At 42.7% G+C, this 21572-nt stretch overlaps 1 protein-coding gene across 7 annotated transcripts in view; it reads right to left on the bottom strand.

Annotated features, from left to right (window-relative positions):
* The window catches only part of SIPA1L2 (signal induced proliferation associated 1 like 2), a 212729-nt gene that overhangs the window by 11164 nt on the left and 179993 nt on the right, over positions 1-21572 (bottom strand). For 5 of the 7 annotated variants that reach the window (XM_072823061.1, XM_072823060.1, XM_072823063.1 and 2 more), the window contains 4 exons: positions 20846-21070; positions 17757-17910; positions 14815-15034; positions 5391-5522 (listed from right to left, as the gene is read on the bottom strand). In XM_072823061.1, coding sequence (XP_072679162.1) covers positions 5391-5522; positions 14815-15034; positions 17757-17910; positions 20846-21070 — 731 coding nt within the window. The remainder of the gene's footprint in view (positions 1-5390; positions 5523-14814; positions 15035-17756; positions 17911-20845; positions 21071-21572) is intronic. The other 2 variants (XM_072823065.1, XM_072823066.1) reach the window with 1 other exon arrangement.

The following is a 21572-nucleotide window of genomic DNA, read 5'->3' as shown; positions in this document are numbered from 1 at the left end:
CTGAAATGTCCTTTGCTTTCTCAAATTAGAACTCTAATATGGCTTAATTTCCAAAGAACGTATAATTTGATATTGCAGATACAGCTAGGGTGCCTTCTGTCTACAAACACTGTTATGGGCACATGGTAGCCCTCACACCAAGAGGCAGAGCCTACCTCCCACCTCCAGGATCTCAGCTGACTTTGGGACTTGCTTTGACCAATAGCATGGGGATACAATGTTCTGAGTCCTCCCAGACCAGGAGGCCCTGAGACATCATGTAGCTTCTGCTTTTGCTTTCCTGATTGGATTCTTTGAGTCACATGGGAAGAAGTAGAATTGCCATGCTGGAGACAGGGGTCCAGCCAGAGACCAGCTGAACATATCAGTGAAGTCACCTTCCAGCTGAGCTCTCACTGAATATGGCTGCATGTGTGATTCCAGCTGAAACCAGAGGGAACCCAACCAACCTACAGAATCATGAGACATAAGCCCTTGTCCCCAGCCATAAATTTTGGGATGGTTTTTATACAGAAATAGGTAACTGAAAAAATTAACAACCCTTTGAGACAAGGCTTACAAAATATGAGATCTATTTTAAAATCTCTCACCTACTTTATTTTATAATCTTGGATACTTTCTTTTTTGAAATTTATTTTTTTTAGTTCAAGTATAAGTAATGGTGTTATATTACTTTTAGGTGTACAATATAACTGTTCAGCAATTCTATACTTGTGCTCATCAGGGTAAGTGTCCTCTTAATTTGAATAATTTCTTTTTTATCTTTCATATTTTCTAAATACAGAAGCATATGTATAAATGGTTTGTTACCTCCAAAATTCATTCCTTTTTTCTTTGCATTGCTTGTATAAATGTCAAGTATTTCACTACAGAATGAAAGGACAGAGTCTCAACGGATGACACTGTTTAGTTTCTGGACTGAAGGTATCTGCTTATAAAACCATTTCCCACTAAGTATTTTATAACTACTGGGAATAAAGTAGTTCTTCTTCATTAGTTTTTAACGGTATCTCTCAAATCTCAATTTTTATCAAGAAATAGGTCCTAATTCTACTAGGTATATACACCCTTCTTGGGAAATCGGTACAATAACATTTACTTATTTCATTTACTGTAACTTTTTGTAATAGAAGTTTTTCTTTTGTTATACTGGCTAAACTCTTGCCAATAACAATGGATAATCTTTCCAATCTCCTACTGAATTTCATCTAAGGTTGACATTGCTATTAATGACTGAGGTTGTCTTAGGATTTTTCTCTTCTTGTGTGTTAGCAGGAAAGAATTCTCTCATGCTGTTTCTGGCTGCTGCTGAATTTCAAGAAAAATTTATATGGGGACACCACTATTTTTTTAAGCTTTGAAAACAATGAACTCTAAACATATTAGTTTCAGGTAACATTTTCGATGCCCTCCATCTTTGAGCCATTGACGTTTTTTATGCTCCCTCCTTTGTTTTCTTGCAAGAAATACCCAATTATTTTATTCATCATATTTCTTCCTATATAGCTACCTGACATTCCTTAATAATTTTTTTAATTTCTCTTATGTATTGGTGAATGCTCATTTCTTTTCTCATTCTACTCTTGTTCATTTGTATTTTCCATTTTTTGACCAGTTATGTTGCTTTAAAAGTTATGTTGCTTTAAAACAGTTATGTTGCTAGGAAAAAATTAACCATTGATTTTATTTATAAATTGCACTGAAAATTCATTTGCCAGTTCACAAAAAAATCTATTTGATTTCTTTTTTGTTTGCTTTTGCAGCTTTTGTAGAATCTTTTTGAAGTATAGTTAACCTGGTTAATTTTCATGGGGTATTTTTTCCCCATTTAAATATGTTTCTGAAAACAGTACATTTTTGTTTAAAGATTATTCTCTGGCTGCAATCCAAAGATTTTAATAGGTAGCATCTTTTTATTATCACTTACTAAAAAGAAAAAAATGCCCTCGTATTCCCAAATGCTGCTTAGAATAATGATTATGAATTACATTAAGAGTCTTCCAAATGGGGATAATTTTTTGTTTGTGTTTTTCTTCTATTTTTCTTACTTAATTCTATTTCCATTGCCTTGTGGCCAGAAGCGCGTGGAAATGCTTGTTTTTGGAGAAGCCTCACTCATGGTAACAGAGTATCCGTTATGTACCAACAGAGTTGGTATATATTTAAGCAGCCCTGATTGGGGCAGATTAGATTGGTGCTCCTGCTCTATTCTAGAATGGCATAGTAAAAAATCTAAATTCTTACACTCATGTATCCAGTGTCAATTTTAGCTCTTAAACAAAGGTAAATGCATCATATGCAAAGTGTAGAACATAAACTGATCAACGGGGGAGAGGCATACCTGCTTGGATGAATCTCATTGGTGGATACGACAAGGGTCATGGTGTTAATAGGCAGATACATTCTATTTTTTGAAATGTGTTTTCAGATGTGTTGACTACTTATGTTGATGTATGGGCACAGCATTACTCCAAGATCGCTCTGAGCTCAGGAAGGCATTTTGAACTGCCTTTATTAGTGTGTAACAATTATGCAGACACCTTTTTTTTTTTTTTTTGGACTATCTTTATCATGTTTAGTCTAGCTCAGAAATGGCTCTGGGAACTGGTACGAAAAGATCAAGTCACAGGCAGGGCAACTGGGTTATCTCGGTGAAGACATTTCTCTCCAAAGTGCCGAGGTGACTGATGATGCCCATTTGCCACCACACCAGCGGATGTCAGGGTGGAACTGACACCAACACAAGAGAAGCTGATTAGCAAAAGTCTAGAGTTGCAAATTCCCACTGTTATTTTCTCAAGGTGAATGCCGCCTTATAGGGTAGCACTGAAAATTAACTGGAATTTTGAAATACAAACTATAAACATTTGGAAACTTCAGGAAGGTCAGACAGCCAAAGTCCTCTCCCTGGGCAGAGAGAATTCCACATTCTCTCTGCATTGGCACCTGAGCACCAGTTATCTGGTGTTTCCACACCATGCTTTTGGTGCCATGCTCTACGGGTGCCAACTTCCCCCTAGACTCTAACTTCAGCTTAGAATTACTTTCTGAAGAACAGGACTGCAGAAGTGGAGGCTTACGACTGTCAAAGCCTTATGTGTTCTTTGGTAAAGGTCTTCATTTTATGGACAAGAAACCTGAACGAAGCCTAAAGCAGTCATGGACCTCTGAGGATTACCGTCGAACATCCACTTTTGGCCCGATGTGTGGCCATTATGGTAGTTAACGGACTTGTCCGAGGCCCACAGCCCAGCAGCTGACCATGACTATGACCAGAGTCTTGAGGTTGATACCTTAATCTTGGCTATATGCGCCATTTTGCTTCTTCCACTTCCTGCTCTTACTTAGCCTGTCTCCGGACAAGATCCGTTTCACAGGAGTAATTTTATTCTGAAGAGGTAAAAGGGAACTAAGCACAGATAAAAATGGGGGGGGGGGTTAGTGTGTGGATCCAGAGATAAACCGATAAATATTGTTTTAAATCTGAAAAATGAGCATAAAATGCAAAGGACCTTCAGAGGTCAAAAACTATGCCCTGAGTTGGTATAGCTCAGGTGTCCTGTGCATTTGATACCTACGTACTCCTTGGGACTAGCTCTTCTCATTTAGTTATCTCACTGTGTGCTTGATAAATAAAGGTAAGATGAATAAAACAAGCAGCCTTCCCTTGAGATATTCATCACCTAATAAGACGACACAGACAAGTGAATAAAGCAAAATTCAGTGTGGTAAGTACCATGCAAATATTTATGCTGTGGAGAACACTGCAGAGAACAGAATAGATGTTCTTATATTCTCCTGGGGGCAGTAAGACAACACAGTGTGTTCAGAACATGCCAGAGAAAATGCTATTACCTGCTGCCTGGGTTGCTCTAGACAGAGGTAAAGACCATGTTCTTGCCCTTTGGGGCAAAGTTGCATCTAGGTCATTTTGGAAGTACAGAAGTAACTGGGCCATGGGCCTGGGGTTCTATAACCAACTTCGGGTAATGTCAAGGGAATGAAGACTGCATCACAGAGCAGATGGGGCATTCTGAGGCTTCCATGTGGAGTACTTTGCAAGGTGGTGAACCAAAGACCCTCACTCCTATTAAGGGAGCAGTAAGAGCCTGTTCATTTTTCAGAAGTTTCCTAACAGAATTTTGCTTTACTTATCTACTGGAGCTAAATGTCCCCGGTATCTGAATTAACTTGCTAGTAGCCTTCGCCTCCCCCCACCCCCACCCCCCACCTGCAAAGCTTACCTACCTAAAGACAAAGATCTCAGTAACTTACAGCAAATCTACTGGCGGGCTGCCCTGGCAGGGCAAGCTTGCTAAGATTGAGGGGTAAGTAAAGCAGCCTGACTTGGAAGCCCACCTGCCACTCCTGGAAAAGGAACCTGCCTTTGTTTCCTAGATGAAGCTTGGACAGCATGGGGGATGGGGGGCAAGCTGCCAGAGCCTAAGAAGGAAGATAAGTCGATGGGGAGCAGGAGAGAAGAGATGGGTTGCTCAGGCAGCTGCAGCCCCTCCCGTGGGGACGGCCTCGAACACTGAACTCCACCTGGACGCTGCGGCCCAGGTGCATGGGGATTCTTCAACAGGCCCTACTGAAATGGCCCTGTGTCCCTTGTCAGTTTTACCAGTCACCCCAGGAGCAGCTGTAATCTTAGAAGAACAGCATCGGCAAATGGCAAAGATCATAATCCCGGGTCATTTGTTCTCTTCTTACCCACAGGTAAGGTCCTGAGGATGTGGGTGAAGCATCTTCCTTGTTTGGGTCTACCTTGACCTGCGAGCTGGAAAAAAGGTATTTCCTACGGAGCAGCTTCAACCTTCTAAAATTCACGTCAGTGTAGCAGCTGGAGGGGTCCTGAGAGGAGTGTGCCCAGCTACTCTCAGGGACCACACTGTTGGAGGAGGAAGCTGAGGCCCAGACAGGGAGGGCCAGGGGCTTGGGTTGGGCAGATCATGTTGCACCTGCGTTTATGCCAAGCCACCACACACCTCGTGTGTGCCCATCTTGCCAAGCTAGGCAGTGTCAGCCTCTGAAGGCCTTTCCTCTCTAGCTTCCCTCATCACACTCAGAGGAAAGAGATGATCTATGCCCTATGTATACAACCTCCACATTTCAGGTAAGAAAACAGGTCAGAGAGGAAGAGTGACTTGTCCCAGGTCATAGCTGGGGCCTCATCTGGAATTCAGGTTTGGGGTCCTCTGCCTAGTGCTCATTTCACAAAACGGCATGGTGTCTCCAAGGAAATATCCTTAGTCACAGCTCAGGCCTTCCCCTGCTTGTTTTCATCCATGAAGATGTGCCAAGTATCCGAAACATTAACACAGACAATCCCAAATAGAGCCATGTTCCCTACGTGGCCGCCCCAGGCCCTGGAGGCTGCGAGTCTTTACCTTCAAATGCCCGTGCTGCGTCCACAAGGTGGGACCAATCTAAGCCCGTGGCCGTGTCCGGGAGGGGCATCAGGCCAGGATCTGCACACTTGGACTTATCCGATAAGGACCCATCGGAGAACCAGAACTCATCTGAACAGAAACAAAACAGGAGTGTCAGTTGGATGGTAGTGCAGGGCACAGGCAGCCCCTCCGAGGGGCCAGGGACTTCTTCCAGCAGACCCTCTGCCCCCAGTGAGAAAGGGGATAGCATGGTGCAGTTATCCAAAAGACACATGGCTGGAAAGACTGAAGTCTGTAGAGAAGCACGACCTACTGACTCATTTAGAGGCTGGCTAGCAACATGCTGAGATGGAAGAGATTCCAGAAAGGACTAGCTGGATGGTACAGTATTGAAATCTGACAGTTTCCTTCCAGGGCAGGCTTCTCGTGGGGACATCCATCTGAGTTGGACTAGCTGCAGGATCGATTCCTGTTTTCTGTAGGCATTACTTCCCCCTTTCAAGTGTTGCAAACTTCTATTGAACACAAGATTTGGTACAGTCTCTCTCTAGCCTGATGGTTTAAAAAGCTTCCTGAGCACCACACGTTCAAGATGCCCCAGTTATCAGTTTATTATAAAAATGCAGAAGGGCTAACTTTGCCTTCATTAACAGGCCAGAAAGAGAAGACACAGTCTTTTCTCATGCTATGCCCAAATACGGTGGTTGGACTGCTGTGCCGCCTCACTGCGCCAGCTTGATCACCAACTAAACCAGAAACACCTCGTCGTCCACCATGGAATTTCGTCTGTCCTTTGTCTGTATGAACTGACCTTTTAGGTTTTTCTTTTTTCACCTGTCATCACGGGACTTGAAGTGTTTATGCCATTGATAAAACTCGTTAGAACTCACTACGCATCTGAGGACAAATCTTTCAAAGGCTTCAACTGGACTTTCTCTGACATATCTTTTTCTGAACCTGCCCAAAACGTCGCAAGCAGCTGCTTGCGAACACATCTGCCTAATGAGACCAATCAAAATAATGACCACCTGGCTGGCTGAGCCTGCAATTAAGTTAAGTAAGGGGCATAATTAACCCAAGGCACCTGCAATTTTTGTTCCCACACCCTTTGGGGTAGCTGTGAAATGCTGGCATCTGGAGGGAGAGCAAGCAGTGGTGTTTGACCTTGACCCTGAAGGGCACTAACGGTCTTCCACCCGCTTGATACCTTCACGGGCAGCTCTCAGCCTTCCTCCACACGGTGCTGCTAAACCCACCCAATCATGCTATTTTCAGCACTACCACATTTAGCCATGGTAATACAAAAACAACTTAGTCCTGGCCCCCACTGTGAAGGGAATCCAGTTACGGATGCTCTGTCTGCACCGCTCCTGCCATGCTCCCTTGCCACAGGCTCATCTTCTTTGAAACAAGAACCATTTGTACGTGGTCTACATGTTCAGTCCTCGTCCAGGCCACGGGGGAAACAAGGAACTACATAAGGAGCAAAGCTGGAGTGCCAGCCAGGAGTGCCATGTTCTCCTGACCCAGGGAGGAAGGAGCTGAGCAGAGTTGGGCTGAAGCCCCTCCCAAGCCTCAGGGCTTCAATCAGAAGTTTAGGGTTCAACCTCCAGGCAGAAAGGTCAGGAAGCCCAGGGATCTGCTATCACTTCTTTTGTCTTTCAAACACACTGGCTGCTTTGCTTAAAGCAGGTTTTCCACTCAGCATACAGGGATTATTTGACTGGGTGGCAGTTGTATTTGTTACTGATTTCCACGTGACCCAATAAGGTGAAGAGAGTGGCAGCCCCGTGAAGGGTGCATCAGGCAGGCTATAACCTATGTGTCCCCGGGCACTCACCTGCTCCCTCTGCCTCTCCTTCCCTCCCTGGAGAAGAACACAGCTGGGACTGGAGAATTATTCAGCTAAATGAACATTTCTATAGAAAGTATACTCTGACAGTCATGCTTTACTAAGAAATGCAAACTTGAGGATTTTCTTTGCCTTTTTAGACAATCCTTCACCTGAGCTTCTGGCATCATAAAGCCTAAAATCAAGCCAAAGACATGCTTGCCTGTGCAGTCTACCTTGTTCCCAGCCCCCACCAGACAACACCATCCTTTCCGGCTCTCACAGGAGCCAGGTGAAAAGAGGGGCAGAATGCAAACTGAAAGGGGCACTAGGCTAACATCCCTGTCCCCAATCCGCATGCGCCTCCAGCAGTTGTGTGCTCCAAGAGCCACCCTCCCCACACCAAGGGAGTACTGGCAGTCCTGGGATGCTCCAATGATTCTTGAGCTGCTGGAGATTCCATGATATGTGGCCATCTGTAATTGAGACAAGGCACAAACTTGAATCCCAGTGGCCAGGAAGCCAGAGCCCAGAGTGAGTGAGTGAGTGTGCCCAGCTATTCACCCAGCAGGGCAGGTCAACCAGCACCACAGCAACCAGCTTTGCTCGCTGCTGCCCTGTACACAAGCCAAGCAGAGGCTGCCTGCAAAGCATGTGATGACTCGGAGACCTGGGAAGCTCTTGGGGAGTAAGTTTCACAAGCAGAGGCGTGCCCAGGGCACGCTAACTTCCTCCAGCTTGTGTGGAGAGGCAGGGAGCAAAAGGAGGGAAATACAGTTTGTGGTCTTTCTTTATCACAAACGACTACCCCTCCTCCCTGGTTCGTGAATGGAACTTTTGTGTTTACTTGAGACTATGGAACTGGCAAAGACGATCAGGAGATTAGAAGTCTCCTCTCCCCCAGGGTTTACTTGGAGTGTATCCGCTGACGTGTCCATCTGGGATGTTCACTAAGTGACTACTGTCTGCCTCGTGTTATGTTTGGGACAGCAGTGGCTGAGGTAGACAAGGCCCATCCCCTCTTGAAGCTCACAAGTGATGGGGGGCGGGGGGGAGAAAATAAACAAAAAAAACAGGGAAATAAAGTCTTCTAAAGAAAACAAAATGGGGATGGGTATGAGGTGCCTGATAGCATGTTGGGGGATTGCTGATCTCAGGAGGCAGCATCGCCAAGGAGCTGCTTGGTGGAGAGCACAGTTCAGGTAGAAAGCTCCTGGGATTTGAATCAAAATCTATCATCCGTCAGTGTGCAACAGGAACCTAGTGTCAACGACAGTCTCCTTAAATGACGTAAGAGCGCCGACAAATTTTTCTCTGGATTATCACAATGAAAAAGCACCTCAATTTCTTTTCAATTGTTTGGAAAATCATATAACTGGCAGAAAAAAATACCTTTTTTTTTTTTTTTTTTTTTTGTCTGAGACTTCAAACCACCACAAATTCTTTATAATACTTTTAATGGACATTAGGTATTACTACTGCCATCACCTAGATGATGCTTACTGAGCATTTTCTATATTCCAGGCACCACCAGGTACTATATTAGCACCCAGGGAGAGAATGACCAGTAAGACCCAGGTTCGGCCCCTGAGAAGCCCAGTCAGCAAGCAGATGAGCCCTGCTGGTGCTGGTGTGGGGGGATTTGGTATGGCCCACGCAGTAAGTACCTCTAACCTTGGTGCATACCACAGCAGCTGTGACTGGATAGTTTCCTGAACTTTACAGAGGAGAAGGAAAAGGTACCACTTGCCTTAGGTATCAAAGCCTGTTACTTCAAATCCCGCTCTCCAAAGCAAGCCTTCTGTCAGCAGCACACACTGCTTCTTTTGACCAATTCAAAGAAGAAAGTAGCTTGTGGATTCTGAAGGATGGCTCATGTCCAGGCACTGAGGCTGGGGCCCCCTCCTCTCCAGCCCAGACATTGATCTTGTGGCATCCTGTTTGTTTAGCCATGACAGGAAAGCCCTGCCCATCTCTACCAAGTCTGACTTTATTTGTTGCTATAAATTTTAAGGAGCCTTCCTGATGGTCAGATAGCTGAAATTTTGCAGTTTCTCTTCAAAAAACCAGAGAACATGGAGAACATTTGCAAAAGGGAAACAAATGCCCTACTGAATCAGTCAAACCATGCCATTGTAGGATGGCATCCACAGATATCTTCTATAATGCCAACTGTAGCAAGGGTCATCTTCTGCCTTCTAGCAGCTCTTAACCACCTATGCTTCCCAATACTGAACCTATACCTGGGACTGCAGCATCTTACGTGAATACTGAAGGAAATGAAAATACTCATTTTATTTATTTTAAATTATCCCCCTATTTAAGCTTCAAGGGGCATCTTTAGGGAGGTGCCTAGGTTGAAACTACACGATATGGAAACACACGTAAGTTGATGCTTCTTCTTATCTTTGGAAACTTAAGAACTCTTGTGAGTCTATGTTCATAAGAAGATTTCTACAATTCCCTGGAGAGCTTTCATCTCCATAAAAACCCAGGAATTTTCACAAAAGACCCCAAATAGCTTAAGCAACCTTGAAAAAGAAAAGCAAATCTGTAGGTATCACAATTCCATATTTCAAGTTCTATCACAGAGCTGTAGTGATCAAACAATGTGGTACTGGCACAAAAACAGACACATAGATCAATGGAACAGAAGAAATACCCCAGAAATAAACCCAAAACTATACGGTCAATTAATGTTTGACAATGGAGGCAAGGATATGCAAGGGCTGACTATGCATGCAGCCACATGCAGAAGGATGAAACTGGACCACTTTCTTCCACTAAACACTAAAATAAATTCAAAATGGATTTAGAACTTAGATATGAATCCTAAAACCATAAACATTCTAGAAGAGAGCAGAGGCAGTAATTTCTCTGACACTGGCCACAGTAATTTCTTTCTAGATACGTCTCCTGAGGCAAGGGAAACAAAAACAAAAATAAACTATTGGAATTACAGCAAAATAAAAAGCTTCTGCAAAGCAGTGGGAAAAAATCAACAAACCTAAGACAACCTATTGAATGGGAGAAGATATGTGCGAATAAGACAGCTGATAAAGGATTAATATCCAAAATATATAAAGAACTTATACAACTCAACACCAAAGAATAATAATCCAGCTAAAGATGGGCAGAAGACAGGAACAGATATTTCTCCAAAGACAGCATCCGGATGGCTAACAGACACATGAAAATATGCTCAACATCACTCATCATCAGGGAAATGCAAATTAAAACTACAATGAGATATCACCTTACATCTGTCAGAATGTCTAAAAACAACACAAGAAACAAGAGTTGACAGGATGTGGAGAAAAAGGAACCCTCATGCACTGCTGCTGGTGGGAATGCAAACTGGTACAGCCACTGTGGAAAATAATATGGCAGTTCCTCAAAAAATCGAAATAGAACCTACATATGTTCCAGTTGCATTTGGGTATTGCATTACTGGGTATTTATCCAAAGAATATGAAAACACTAATTCAAGGCAATGCATGCACCCCTATGTTTATAGCAGCACTATCTACAATAGCCAAGCTATGGAAGCAGCCCAAGTGTCCACCAACAGATGGATAAAGAAGATGTGGTATGTATGTGTACATACACACACACACACAGAGGAATATTATTCAGTCATACAGAACAATGAAATCTTTCCATTTGCAATAGTATGGATGTATGGAGAGAATATAAGGCTAAGTGAAACAAGTCAGAGAAAAAAAATACTCTATGATTTCACTCATATGGAATTTAAGAGACAAAAGAAAGGTAAAAAAGAGACAAACCAGAAAATAGACTTTTAACTACAGAAAAGAAACTGATGGTCACCAGAGGAGAGGCAGATGGGAGGATGGGTGAAAAAGGTGATGGGGATTAAGAGTACATTTATCATGATGAGCACTGAGTAATACATAGAATTGCTGAGTCACCATAGTGTGCCCCCAAACTAATGTAACAGTGTATATTAACTGTACTGGAATTAAAAGAAAAAGAAAAAAAAATTATAAAAAGAAAAAATAAGAACAACTGTTTTCAGAAGGGAACATGAAGGATGTAAAAAGCCTTCCTATTATTCCCTTGAAGGCTCTCTTCCCGTTTCAGATATTGTTGAATCTTGAAAATGGATTTTTTAATCAGCCTTTGGCAGTTCTGTCGAGGATAACATGGCACTCTTACGACATTCAGCAGAAATAAGATTATTGATATACTTTGTTATTGTTTTAAAATGACATTCATAGCCTTCTTTGTATAAAAGTATCTAAAATGGCAGAATTTTTATAAGAAACATTTACCAAGAAAAAAATTGAAAATAAATTTAAAAAAATCAGAAATTCTCTTTAAACATGTTGGGAACCTGTCAATGCTTGGGACTACACTGAATAAAGTGGGTTGCCCAACAGGAAATACTCCTCAATATCACTGGTTATCTGGCCTGTGAACCATGTGTCCAAAGGGCCACTCCCCATTTCTTTTCTATCTGGGCCACGGAAGAAATCTTGTTCTGAAATCCAATAATAAGAAAGGAAAACAGAAGCCCCAAATGCAGTGCAGAAATATTTCAGAATTCTTTTCAACTGCTTGATCGGTCATAGTTCTACACCTCCAAATTGGGGAACTAATGATCCAGCACATTTTGGTTGCTTCACAGGAAATATACATGAATCATGGCATGAATCACACCCAAGATGTATTTGTGAAGTACCTGTCTCACCAGATTGAATTAAGATCTCAGTCTTGAGAGAAGAAAAATTCTGAGGTTCAAATTTGGGACATTTACCAGCTAAAAATATCTGAACGAGGAGCCTGTGATTACTGTTATAGTTACATGTAGAAAAGCTGCAGCAATATTCACTGTCGGAGATGAACTTACTGATCCTTTCTCTGCACTACCCTTACTCCAAATTAGGAACGAATCTCTGTAGTGACAGATTCTTTCTTTGAGGATCCCAGGCTAGGAATGCTCAGGTTTTAAAGCTTCTCAGGAGAACACGTATGCCTTCTGAGTTTCTGTCTAGCTCTATGTGGCTCCTGGCCAGCTGGTGTTAGAAGGTGGATAGAACTGGCCTCCCCCTCCAAACTTTTACATGAAGCTAAGTCTCTGAGAAGCTCAGAGAAACAACTGGAAAACCTCAACTAGTCCTCACTTCTCACTCACATCTGTTGTTCCAGTTTCAAACTACTCTGCAAGAGTCTGATCTTCTCACTGAGGCTCAGCTGAGTGACCAGAGAGCACAGAAAGTGAAGAATGAGTAAAATGTGACGAGGAGTCACAAAAGTAATGACCACACAGGAGAGTGCAGGAGTCAGACACAGCACCAAACATCGGCAGCTCTCTCGTTTACATTTTACACTTCACTCATTGAGCCAAGAGAGAATTTTTCTGAGTAGGTTTTTTTTTTTTTTTTTTTAAAGATTTTATTTATTTGACAGAGAGGCAGAGAGAGAGAGTGAGCACAAGCAGGGGGAGCAGTAGAGGGAGAGGGAGAAGCAGACCTCCCACTGAGCAGGGAGACTGATGCGGGGCTTAACCCCAGGAGCCTGTGGTCATGACCTGAGCCAAAGCAAGAGGCTTAACCAACTGAGCCACCCAGGTGCCCCTCTGAGTAGTTTCTTAAGTAAACTGGAGAAGTCCCACTGCCAGATGAAGTTCTGTTAAAGAGCAAATAGCAAGGATCACTCTTATTCTTTTCCTAGAGAAATGAATAATGACAACAAGTAGAGCAGCTTTGAACTTGGATGATGAATTAGTTACATATCCTGCTGGTTTCCTACTTGTGCGTTTACACTTTTAAAATACTAAAAAAAGGAGGCAGTCCTTCAGTCAGTGGATGGATGAATAAACTGTGGTCCATCCAGACAATGGAATATTACTCAGCACTAAAGAGGAGTAAGCTTTTTCAGGCCATGAACAGACATACAGGCAGGACCAGCCTAAAAAGACTACATGCTTTAGGATTCCAAATCTATGGCATTCTGGAAAAGGCAAAACAATGGAGCCAGGAAAAGGATCAGTGGTTGCCAGAGGTTGGGCGGAGGAAGCTTCAGATGAACAGGCAAAGCACAGAGGATTTTTAGGGAAGTAAAATTATCCTGTATGATACTATAATGGTGGATACATGGCATGTTACTTCATCCAGACCCACAGAATGGACAGCACCAAGAGTGAATCCTAATGTAAACTATGGACTCTGGGTGATGTTGATGTGTTGGTGCGGATTCACAGATTCTAGCAAATGTGTCCTGTTTATGGATATTGATCGTGAGGGAGGCCGTGCCTGTGTGGGAACTCCCTGTGCCTTCTGCTAAATTTTGCCATAAACCTAAAACTGCTCTAAAAAAAATCCATAAAAAAGAAAAAGTAAAGCTAAAGAAAAAAAGATACATATCTTTCACATGGAAGCAAATAAAGGGTACGACATGAGAACTATCGTACGCATAGGCCACCAATTTCATGAGCACACATCAAGCATTTTGAATGAAAGAAACTATATTTGCGAGAAAATAGCTTCACTGATTTTATGAAAGCTTTCAAGAGGACATTAAAGTTACCTATTTACAAAAAAGGAAAAACATTTAAAGGATTATTAGGTTATTAGAATGTGTTTGACCTTTCATACAGTTATCAAGAAGGAGTTTAAAGGTTTCTCCAATTTAGGCAAATGGACTCGTTATAATAGGCAGGATATTATGTTACTTAAAGAAATAGATTATGAATTTTATGAAACAAGGTTCATTTCCAATTATGTTAAACATCAGAAGAAGCATTATTAGAACTTTTATTTCATTTAGCCTGAGACTTCTATGTATATTATGAAGTTCAAATTGGTTTTGAAGATAATGCTTTTTATGATGAAGCAAGGAAAAAACCTGATAATGAATGTATTTCTGATTAAATCCTCATTCTTCCTGTACAATAGAAATTAAACTCTGAAAAAAAAAGGAAATAAAGCCAGTGTAAGAAAAATTAGCAAGCTAAAAGAGTAACATGTTAATAAGAAACAGACACTAGGTAAATATCAAAGATTTTAGGGTTTGAAGGAAAATCAGGCAGAAATTGCCTAGTCAGTCTCTGACTGGTAAACTGGAATAAACTGGACATGGACTTAGAACGTGCTCCCTGTCCCAGGTTGAAAACTCAGGTCTCCTGACGCCCATCTACCACCTTGACCACCACCAGGTATTCAATGTCAAGAAGAAACAGAAACAGAAGGTTACCAAACTTGCTTGCTGCCCACCAGAATATCTACCTCCTGTGCCATAGTTCTTTCTTTATAAAATCAAGTCTTAAAGATATTTATGAGTGTAATAGCTAAGAGACAGTCACTTAATAAAAATGTTTAATATGGGTTTTTAAATTTTCTTCAAAATGGGCAGTATTGCTTAACTTTTAGAAAATGTCCACTCTGGTGCTTTCATCAGATTTTAAAATTACTAAAAAAAAAAAAAAAAAAAAAAGAAAAAGAAGATACACCAAATAATACATTTATTAAAAAAAATAAACCAACCTACCAAAGCTCTGTAGGAGATAATCCAAAGAGCCCACACCTATAGAAGCTCAGCAACCCCGACCCCACCCCACACACTTACTTCTCAGGCTCCCCATGCTGGGTGCTGGGTGGGTCCGAGGGGGCAGTGTGCTGTGGTAGGGCGGGGTGGTGCTGAACAGGATGTCGTTGGGCAGGGCTTGGTCCAGTATTGAACTTCGAGAACTGCCAAAGGAAGAGCCTCTCCGATTGCTGCATATGCTCTCGTCAGAGAGGGTGCGATAGAGTGACCGTCTCGGAGATAGGTTCCCATAGAATGAAAACTAGGGGTTTAAACGTGGGGGGAGAATGGGGAAGACAGGCAAGAAAGAGTTAAAGCATGGAACTGATTGGACTAAATCCGGTGGGTACACACGCCACTGTGCTAGCTTCTCTGGGGTGTCCCTAGGCAGGCAGGCACAAAGCATTAGCTCAGGAATGCTAAACCAGGCTTGCAGGTCATGTAGGCAAACACACCAGGGCTCTGGTGCTGTTACTGGATTTGAATGTTTGCCTCCTTTGACATTCTGTGAAATACTATCATGAATTAGACATGCATGGCTTTATTGATTCTGAAATGTTAAATGGAACCTCCATAACCTTAGAGCAGTGCCAGCTCCTGGAAATGGAGAAGGCTGCCATTTCCAGTACAGTTATTTGAAAGCACACAGAGCACTGCCTTGATTTTAATTTGAAATGACTATGTTTTAATATTAGACAATTTCTGTACCAATGAACAGCATGTGAGGTTCAATATCATCTAAATAATAATAAAGCTAAATTTTGAACACGGTATAGGTTTCTAGGCCATGCAAACAGGTTCAAGAAAAAGGCTATCAGTCCAGTAAAATCTAGTTGGCTATAAAAATCACCACCCATAAAAGTCTATTACAATTGTTGAAAATGGAGCTATAGTTACTGATCATAACTGGATTTAAGGGAACCACTGAAATGATTGAGTGTTAATCCCAGGTAGGGTGAGGAAAATTCTGACTCAAGAAGCAAACAGTCCAGAGCTCAAGAAAAACTAAATCAAATCTGACTTTCCAACTTCTTCTTCTGCATACCGAACCACATTCCTTTTATATAAACAATAGTAGAAGCCAGAATGTTTGCATCAAACAAATACAGAAACGGCTATTTACATTCATGAGTGCAGCAAGGAGGCTAAAAATATTTCTATTGTATGTGTTCCTTCCATTGTGTCAGGTCTGTCCAACTGATGAATGGCAACTGGAATGTGTGCAGACTACAAAGTTAAATTTATACTACGAAAAGAAGGTGATTTGTCTTAGAAGGGGGGAAGAAAGGACCCACATGCCAAGGAGAAGCTCATTCCTATAAAAAGAGAAGCTATTTGCACTTTTTGTACAACGGTCTGCACTCAAGCTTATACAGTACCGTATACATGATTTGCTACAAGTTTAGAAAAAAGAAAAGACTCATTATGATTGACTTCATCTGGGATTCCCTCTTCACACACACCAGCAGGTCCTTCAGAACATGATTACAGGCGCATTAGATTAAAGCAGCTTTGAGGTAGTATCTAATTAGAGTGTTATTCTAAGAACACAATTAGGTTAATTGCAGTATTGTTTTATTATAGGGAAGACAGAAGCACACAGACTTGGTGTTTACCCTGATCACAGACAACATAGCAATGCCTGATTTTTTTTTTTTCCTTTTCCTTTGGACAAGAGAGCGCGCAGGATTAGAAGGGAGGACGTCCAGATTCTGTCCCTGACTCTGCCCCTGGATATTTATGTGCACTTCTCATTTCACCATGTGGGGACTCAGTTACTTGCAAAGGGAGGAGACAGAGCTAAATTACCTGGAAGTCCCTTTTAATACTTTTCATTACTTCACAAAGTGGTTTAAGGGACTGTAATAATAGTGAAGTTACAACTTGTAACAACACTAAGTAATCTATCATCAGCCCAGGACCACTTTGTTATGAATGAAGGTGTGTCAACCAACGTGAGGTTGGCTTATCAGACTGACACATGGCCTTCCCATGGGGCTGCTGCATAGTTCCATATTTACAATGTCCCAGCCTGGAGCAGAGGGTAGACTTCTGTAGCGCGTCTGGTGGTATGGATTTATCAGCTACGGTTTCTTTCTTTTTTCTTTCCTTTTCTCTCTTTCTTTCTTTTTTAAAAGATTTATTTACTTATTCATGGGACATAGAGAGGCAGAGAAAATAGGCAGAGGGAGAAGCATGCTCTGTACAGGGAGCCTGATGCGGGACTCAATCCCAGATCTTGGGATCACACCCTTGAGCCGAAGGCAGATATTCAACTGCTGTGCCACCCAGGTGTCCCAACAGCTACCGTTTCTGATCACCCAGATCTGAAAGTACTGTAGGAGGTCTGTGTGTGGTTTTTGTTTTGTTTTGTTTTGTTTTTTAAGATTTATGTGTTTGAGAGAAGGAGAAAGAACAAGCATGTGAGTGAGCATGAGCAGGGGTAAGGCAGGGGTAGAGGGCAGAGGGAGAGAGAATCCTAAAGCAGACTCCCCACTGAGCAGGGAGCCTGATACAGGTCGATCCCAGGACCCTGAGATCATGACCTGAGCTGAAACCAAGAGTCAGCCGCTTAATTGGCTGAGCCACCCAGGTACCCCTGCCCATGTTATTTCTTATCTTTGGTCCAAATCTGCAGTGCACATTTCATTGTCTCCTTTCCTCAGAGGAGGACCCTGGGCCAAGAGGTCAAGTCACATGCACAAAGTCATGCAGCTGATTGTCGGGAGAGCTGGGACCTTAAGCCAGCCCCGCTTGCCTCTCGTCCATCCTCTCACCATGCTAGAAAACTGCCCTTCCTAACCTCTCTCAGGCTCGCTCTGCTGAGTGACAGAACCAACCCTGAGGATGGGCAGCCACGCACAGGCTAACAGGTAGAATCGTGAGAGAGAATGCATGTGGGGGGGACTCCTGAAATGTCTGGGTCTCTTTAGAACCTTCTTTAGTGTCTCTGATAACTTCAAAGCCTCTCGAAAGTAGCTAACCTTTCTTCGTCCCTCCTCCACTAAGGGACTGTCAGGAAGCATCAGCTTCAGGAAATCTTCTTTGGACAGCACATGCTGAGTTTCTGAGGCTGCATCCCCCACCACGGTCTGGTGCTGAGCTGCTGTGGACAGGAGATCCATCTCACCATATAGCCTGTTGAAACAAACCAGAGGGGAAATTAAGAGCCGAGGTCAGCGTCTCTGTCAAGTGCCTGTAGCCTAAAGGATTCAAATCCGCTGTTTCGATAACCACATACTCATACATGTGATTCTTAATTATTAAGTCAGCTCATTGTTGCTGCATCTGCTCCAGACCCCCACGTCATTTTACATCTGTGAAATGAGCTCCACAGCAAAGTTAACAGTTCTGAATAATTCAGAAACATATCAGATCCCTGAAGCCCTGGATGGGAAAAAAAATATAGCCCACTTTTTTTTTTTATTTTTTCAAAAAGGCCGTGTCAGAAAACACATTTTCAATAATTCATCAGAGATTATCATATGTCCTTTGCAACACTTCCTTGTGATTCTTAGAAACTCGAGAGAGGCTTTCTCTTGTGGCTAGACAACCACACCCCGACATCTCACCCGGACAATAGAGAGAGAGACACCCTAGGGAGCCTGAAGTTTAAGAGTAATCGATTCAGGCATGTGCCAAGCATGTTTTATTATCAGCAATTCCGCAAAGCCGTTTGGATAAATAAAGCAGCTGTCTCCCTTAATTATCAGCATATAAAAATGTATTTATGGACAACAAACGACTGTCTCGCAGAATTACCGTTTTCAGCTCCTTTCCAGGGAGAAAACAGGGAGTCATTTTTAAAAGGTTTACTCTGGAAATGCAATCTGAGCAACCAAACATTCCGGAGGACACACAGAACCATCAGTGGCTGTACTGTCAGCAGAGGTGAGTGGTCCTTGCCGCATGACCTGAGATGTAATGTTCTAGGAATCCATGGCCCAGGGCAGCAGGCAACACAGGATGACCTGTATGTTATTGCCAGGTGTCACTGGGATGACTATTTCAAAGCCAGGCTATCTTGTCACAGTGTGACAGCTCACTGAGAAATTACCAGCATAAGAAACTCACACAGATATGCTCAAAATTAACAATGGTTAGGTCTCTATGGCCTTCGCTTTGTTTCTGAGATAGATAAGGCTCAGTCTGAGGGTTCCACAATATGATTTTAAAGGGATAACTGGAAACTTCAGAGTTATGTGAAACTTCTGGAGGGCAGAACTGATTTTATATTTTATGCCCGAGGAGACACTAACATTCTGTAATCCTCACTATACAGACTAGACACACTATACTTGGCCAGTCCTTTTCAAAGCATTTTTCTGTGATCTGGTGAAGCACTGTTTTTGCAGTCTGCAGTGTTAGAGAGTCATCACTTCTACACTAACTGGAGTGTTTCCTTGTTTTCGGAGTGCTTGACTCAGCTGGACAAGGCCTGGGGCACCTGCCCCCGCCCCAAGCACACAGAGACCTGGCCTGGGAGCCGGGTTCAAATTGCAGCACTAGCCTTGTGTGAAGAGGGTATGTAAGTGCTCTGCCAGCCAGATCTTCAAATCCCTTCCTCACCATGCCCCCAGGGTTGTCTTCCTTTTGCTAAAAGTCAGTGCCATCAAACCCAGATGTGAAAATGCAGTCTCTGGTAGGCTCTGGAGACAAAGATGTCCACATGGGCACCTGTGGACAGAGGCAGGCCCTTTCCTGATTCTTCGAGAGAGCCCCCTGCTCAAATAGTGCTTCTACACAGAACTTGAAAGGCTTGGGATGCATTTCTGGGAAGCACTCAGAAGATGTTATTAAAGAGGCAGACATACCAATGTTATCATTAGGAATTTGCATTTATGGTCAAAAAGCGTGGTTATCACTATAAAATTCCTTTCTAAATAACTCATCTGCAATGACTGACATGATTTTTTTTTTAAAGGATTCCATGTTCAGGTTCAGTACCAAAATGATTTTTAATTGAGAGAGCAGAATCAGGTTCTTTCTATTTAAGAAGTGGAATCATTTTTTAAGAGAAAAAAGTGATACTAATTTATCAACCAAGTTTAAGATCTAGAAGTGCTCTCTGAAAATCACTGCAGCCCCCAGTGTCCCCTGGTGCTGTCAGTATTTGGGGACACAGCCAAACACAGTGGCTTCATAATTTGGTGCATGGGAGATTGTTTTTCCTTAAGGCTGTCTTTTTATTTTTATTTTTTAAATTTTATTTATTTATTTATTTATTTATTTATTTATTTATTTATTTATTTATTTATTTATTTATGATAGTCACACACAGAGAGAGAGAGAGAGAGAGAGAGAGAGAGAGAGAGGCAGAGACACAGGCAGAGGGAGAAGCAGGCTCCATGCACCGGGAGCCCGACGTGGGATTCGATCCCGGGTCTCCAGGATCGCGCCCTGGGCCAAAGGCAGGCGCCAAACCGCTGCGCCACCCAGGGATCCCTTTTTTTTTTTTTTTTTAAATAAGCAAATGAACAGTAAAACAGCTCTGACTGCCCTTGCTTTGCATCCTTGAAACATGATTTCTTTACCTTTTCAAAAAGACAGAACAGTTTCCACATGTGCTTTATAATATGGATTATCAGCATTTTTTCTTTTTTTCAAACAGGTACATAACATCCCCCCCTTTACCTGTTCCCACAAAACCTAACAACCAAACGGGAACCAAAGTCATGTTAAAATTAGGTAGAGTCCTTTTTCTTTGAAGATGTCACTTATACGACAGATTTAAGAAACACACTCACAGACTCTGTGGGAATTCAAATTGTCCTTGAACTTGTTTATTTACGGGCGTTATGATCCCATCATCAATAATAGCACATTATCATGACTGTTCTACTGCAGGTGGCTTGTTGGATATAAGAATAAAGAACGGGGATTTCTTTTGATTTTCTATGCAAATGTCAAGGAAAGAGAAGACTTTTAAAGAGAAACATAAATGCCACCATTTAAGAAGTTTTACAGAGATGTTTCTAGATTACTCCTTTTTAGAAAAGATGTTTCTGACACATGCTCAGTCAATCCCCATGGTGTGGAAGGTTGCCTAGACACGAGCCCCTGGCCACCTTACCCCTGACACTCGGTCACTTCAGGCTCCTCTGGCGGTGGGCTGCCCTCTGATTTCTTCCAGCCGATGACATACTTGCTCACGGCTCCCTGCCGGTGGTAGGGCTTGGACACAGACCCAGGGACCTGTTGGGCACTACTGTGAGACACGATGTAGACTTTTGACGTATCCAGGGACCCACTATTTTTGGAACAGTGAGCTGAGGGGCTTCCTGAATGGTGTGAACCGCTGGGGAGAGAAAACAGACCAAAGCTGTCATACAACCAGATTCCAGCAGTGCTAGATTAGCCTCTGGATGTGGAGCTACCATGCTTGACACCCGGGAGTGACACTGGGTGGAATGAGGCAGGCACAGCTGTCTTTCAAACATGGGACTTTCAAAATGCCCAGTTTTCCAAGGGCTAAGGATGCTCCTGTGCCAGCTATAGGCCTGTGGCTGGAAGGATGTTAAAAACAATCAGAGGAAAATAAAATAGAAACATAAATAGCAAACTGAAACAGATGCTTCAAAAAACAACTAAACACAGGAGAAGATGCTCAACCTCTGCTGTTGCCAGGAAAATGCCCCTGCAAACCACAAAAGAGTACCCTGCACACTCACTACCCTCACAGAAATGGGAGCATCTGACACTGAGTATCCAGTGCTGGCCGGGACTGGGAGCAATGGGCACCCTCCCACTTCTGGGAGGAGCAAGAAGTGTGGTGGGCAGCCTGGAAGGCAGCCTAGGTA

Source organism: Canis lupus, chromosome 4, assembly GCF_048164855.1.
Source record: "Canis lupus baileyi chromosome 4, mCanLup2.hap1, whole genome shotgun sequence".
Taxonomy (NCBI): Eukaryota; Metazoa; Chordata; class Mammalia; order Carnivora; family Canidae; genus Canis; species Canis lupus.
This window is presented reverse-complemented; position numbering and strand designations above follow the sequence as displayed.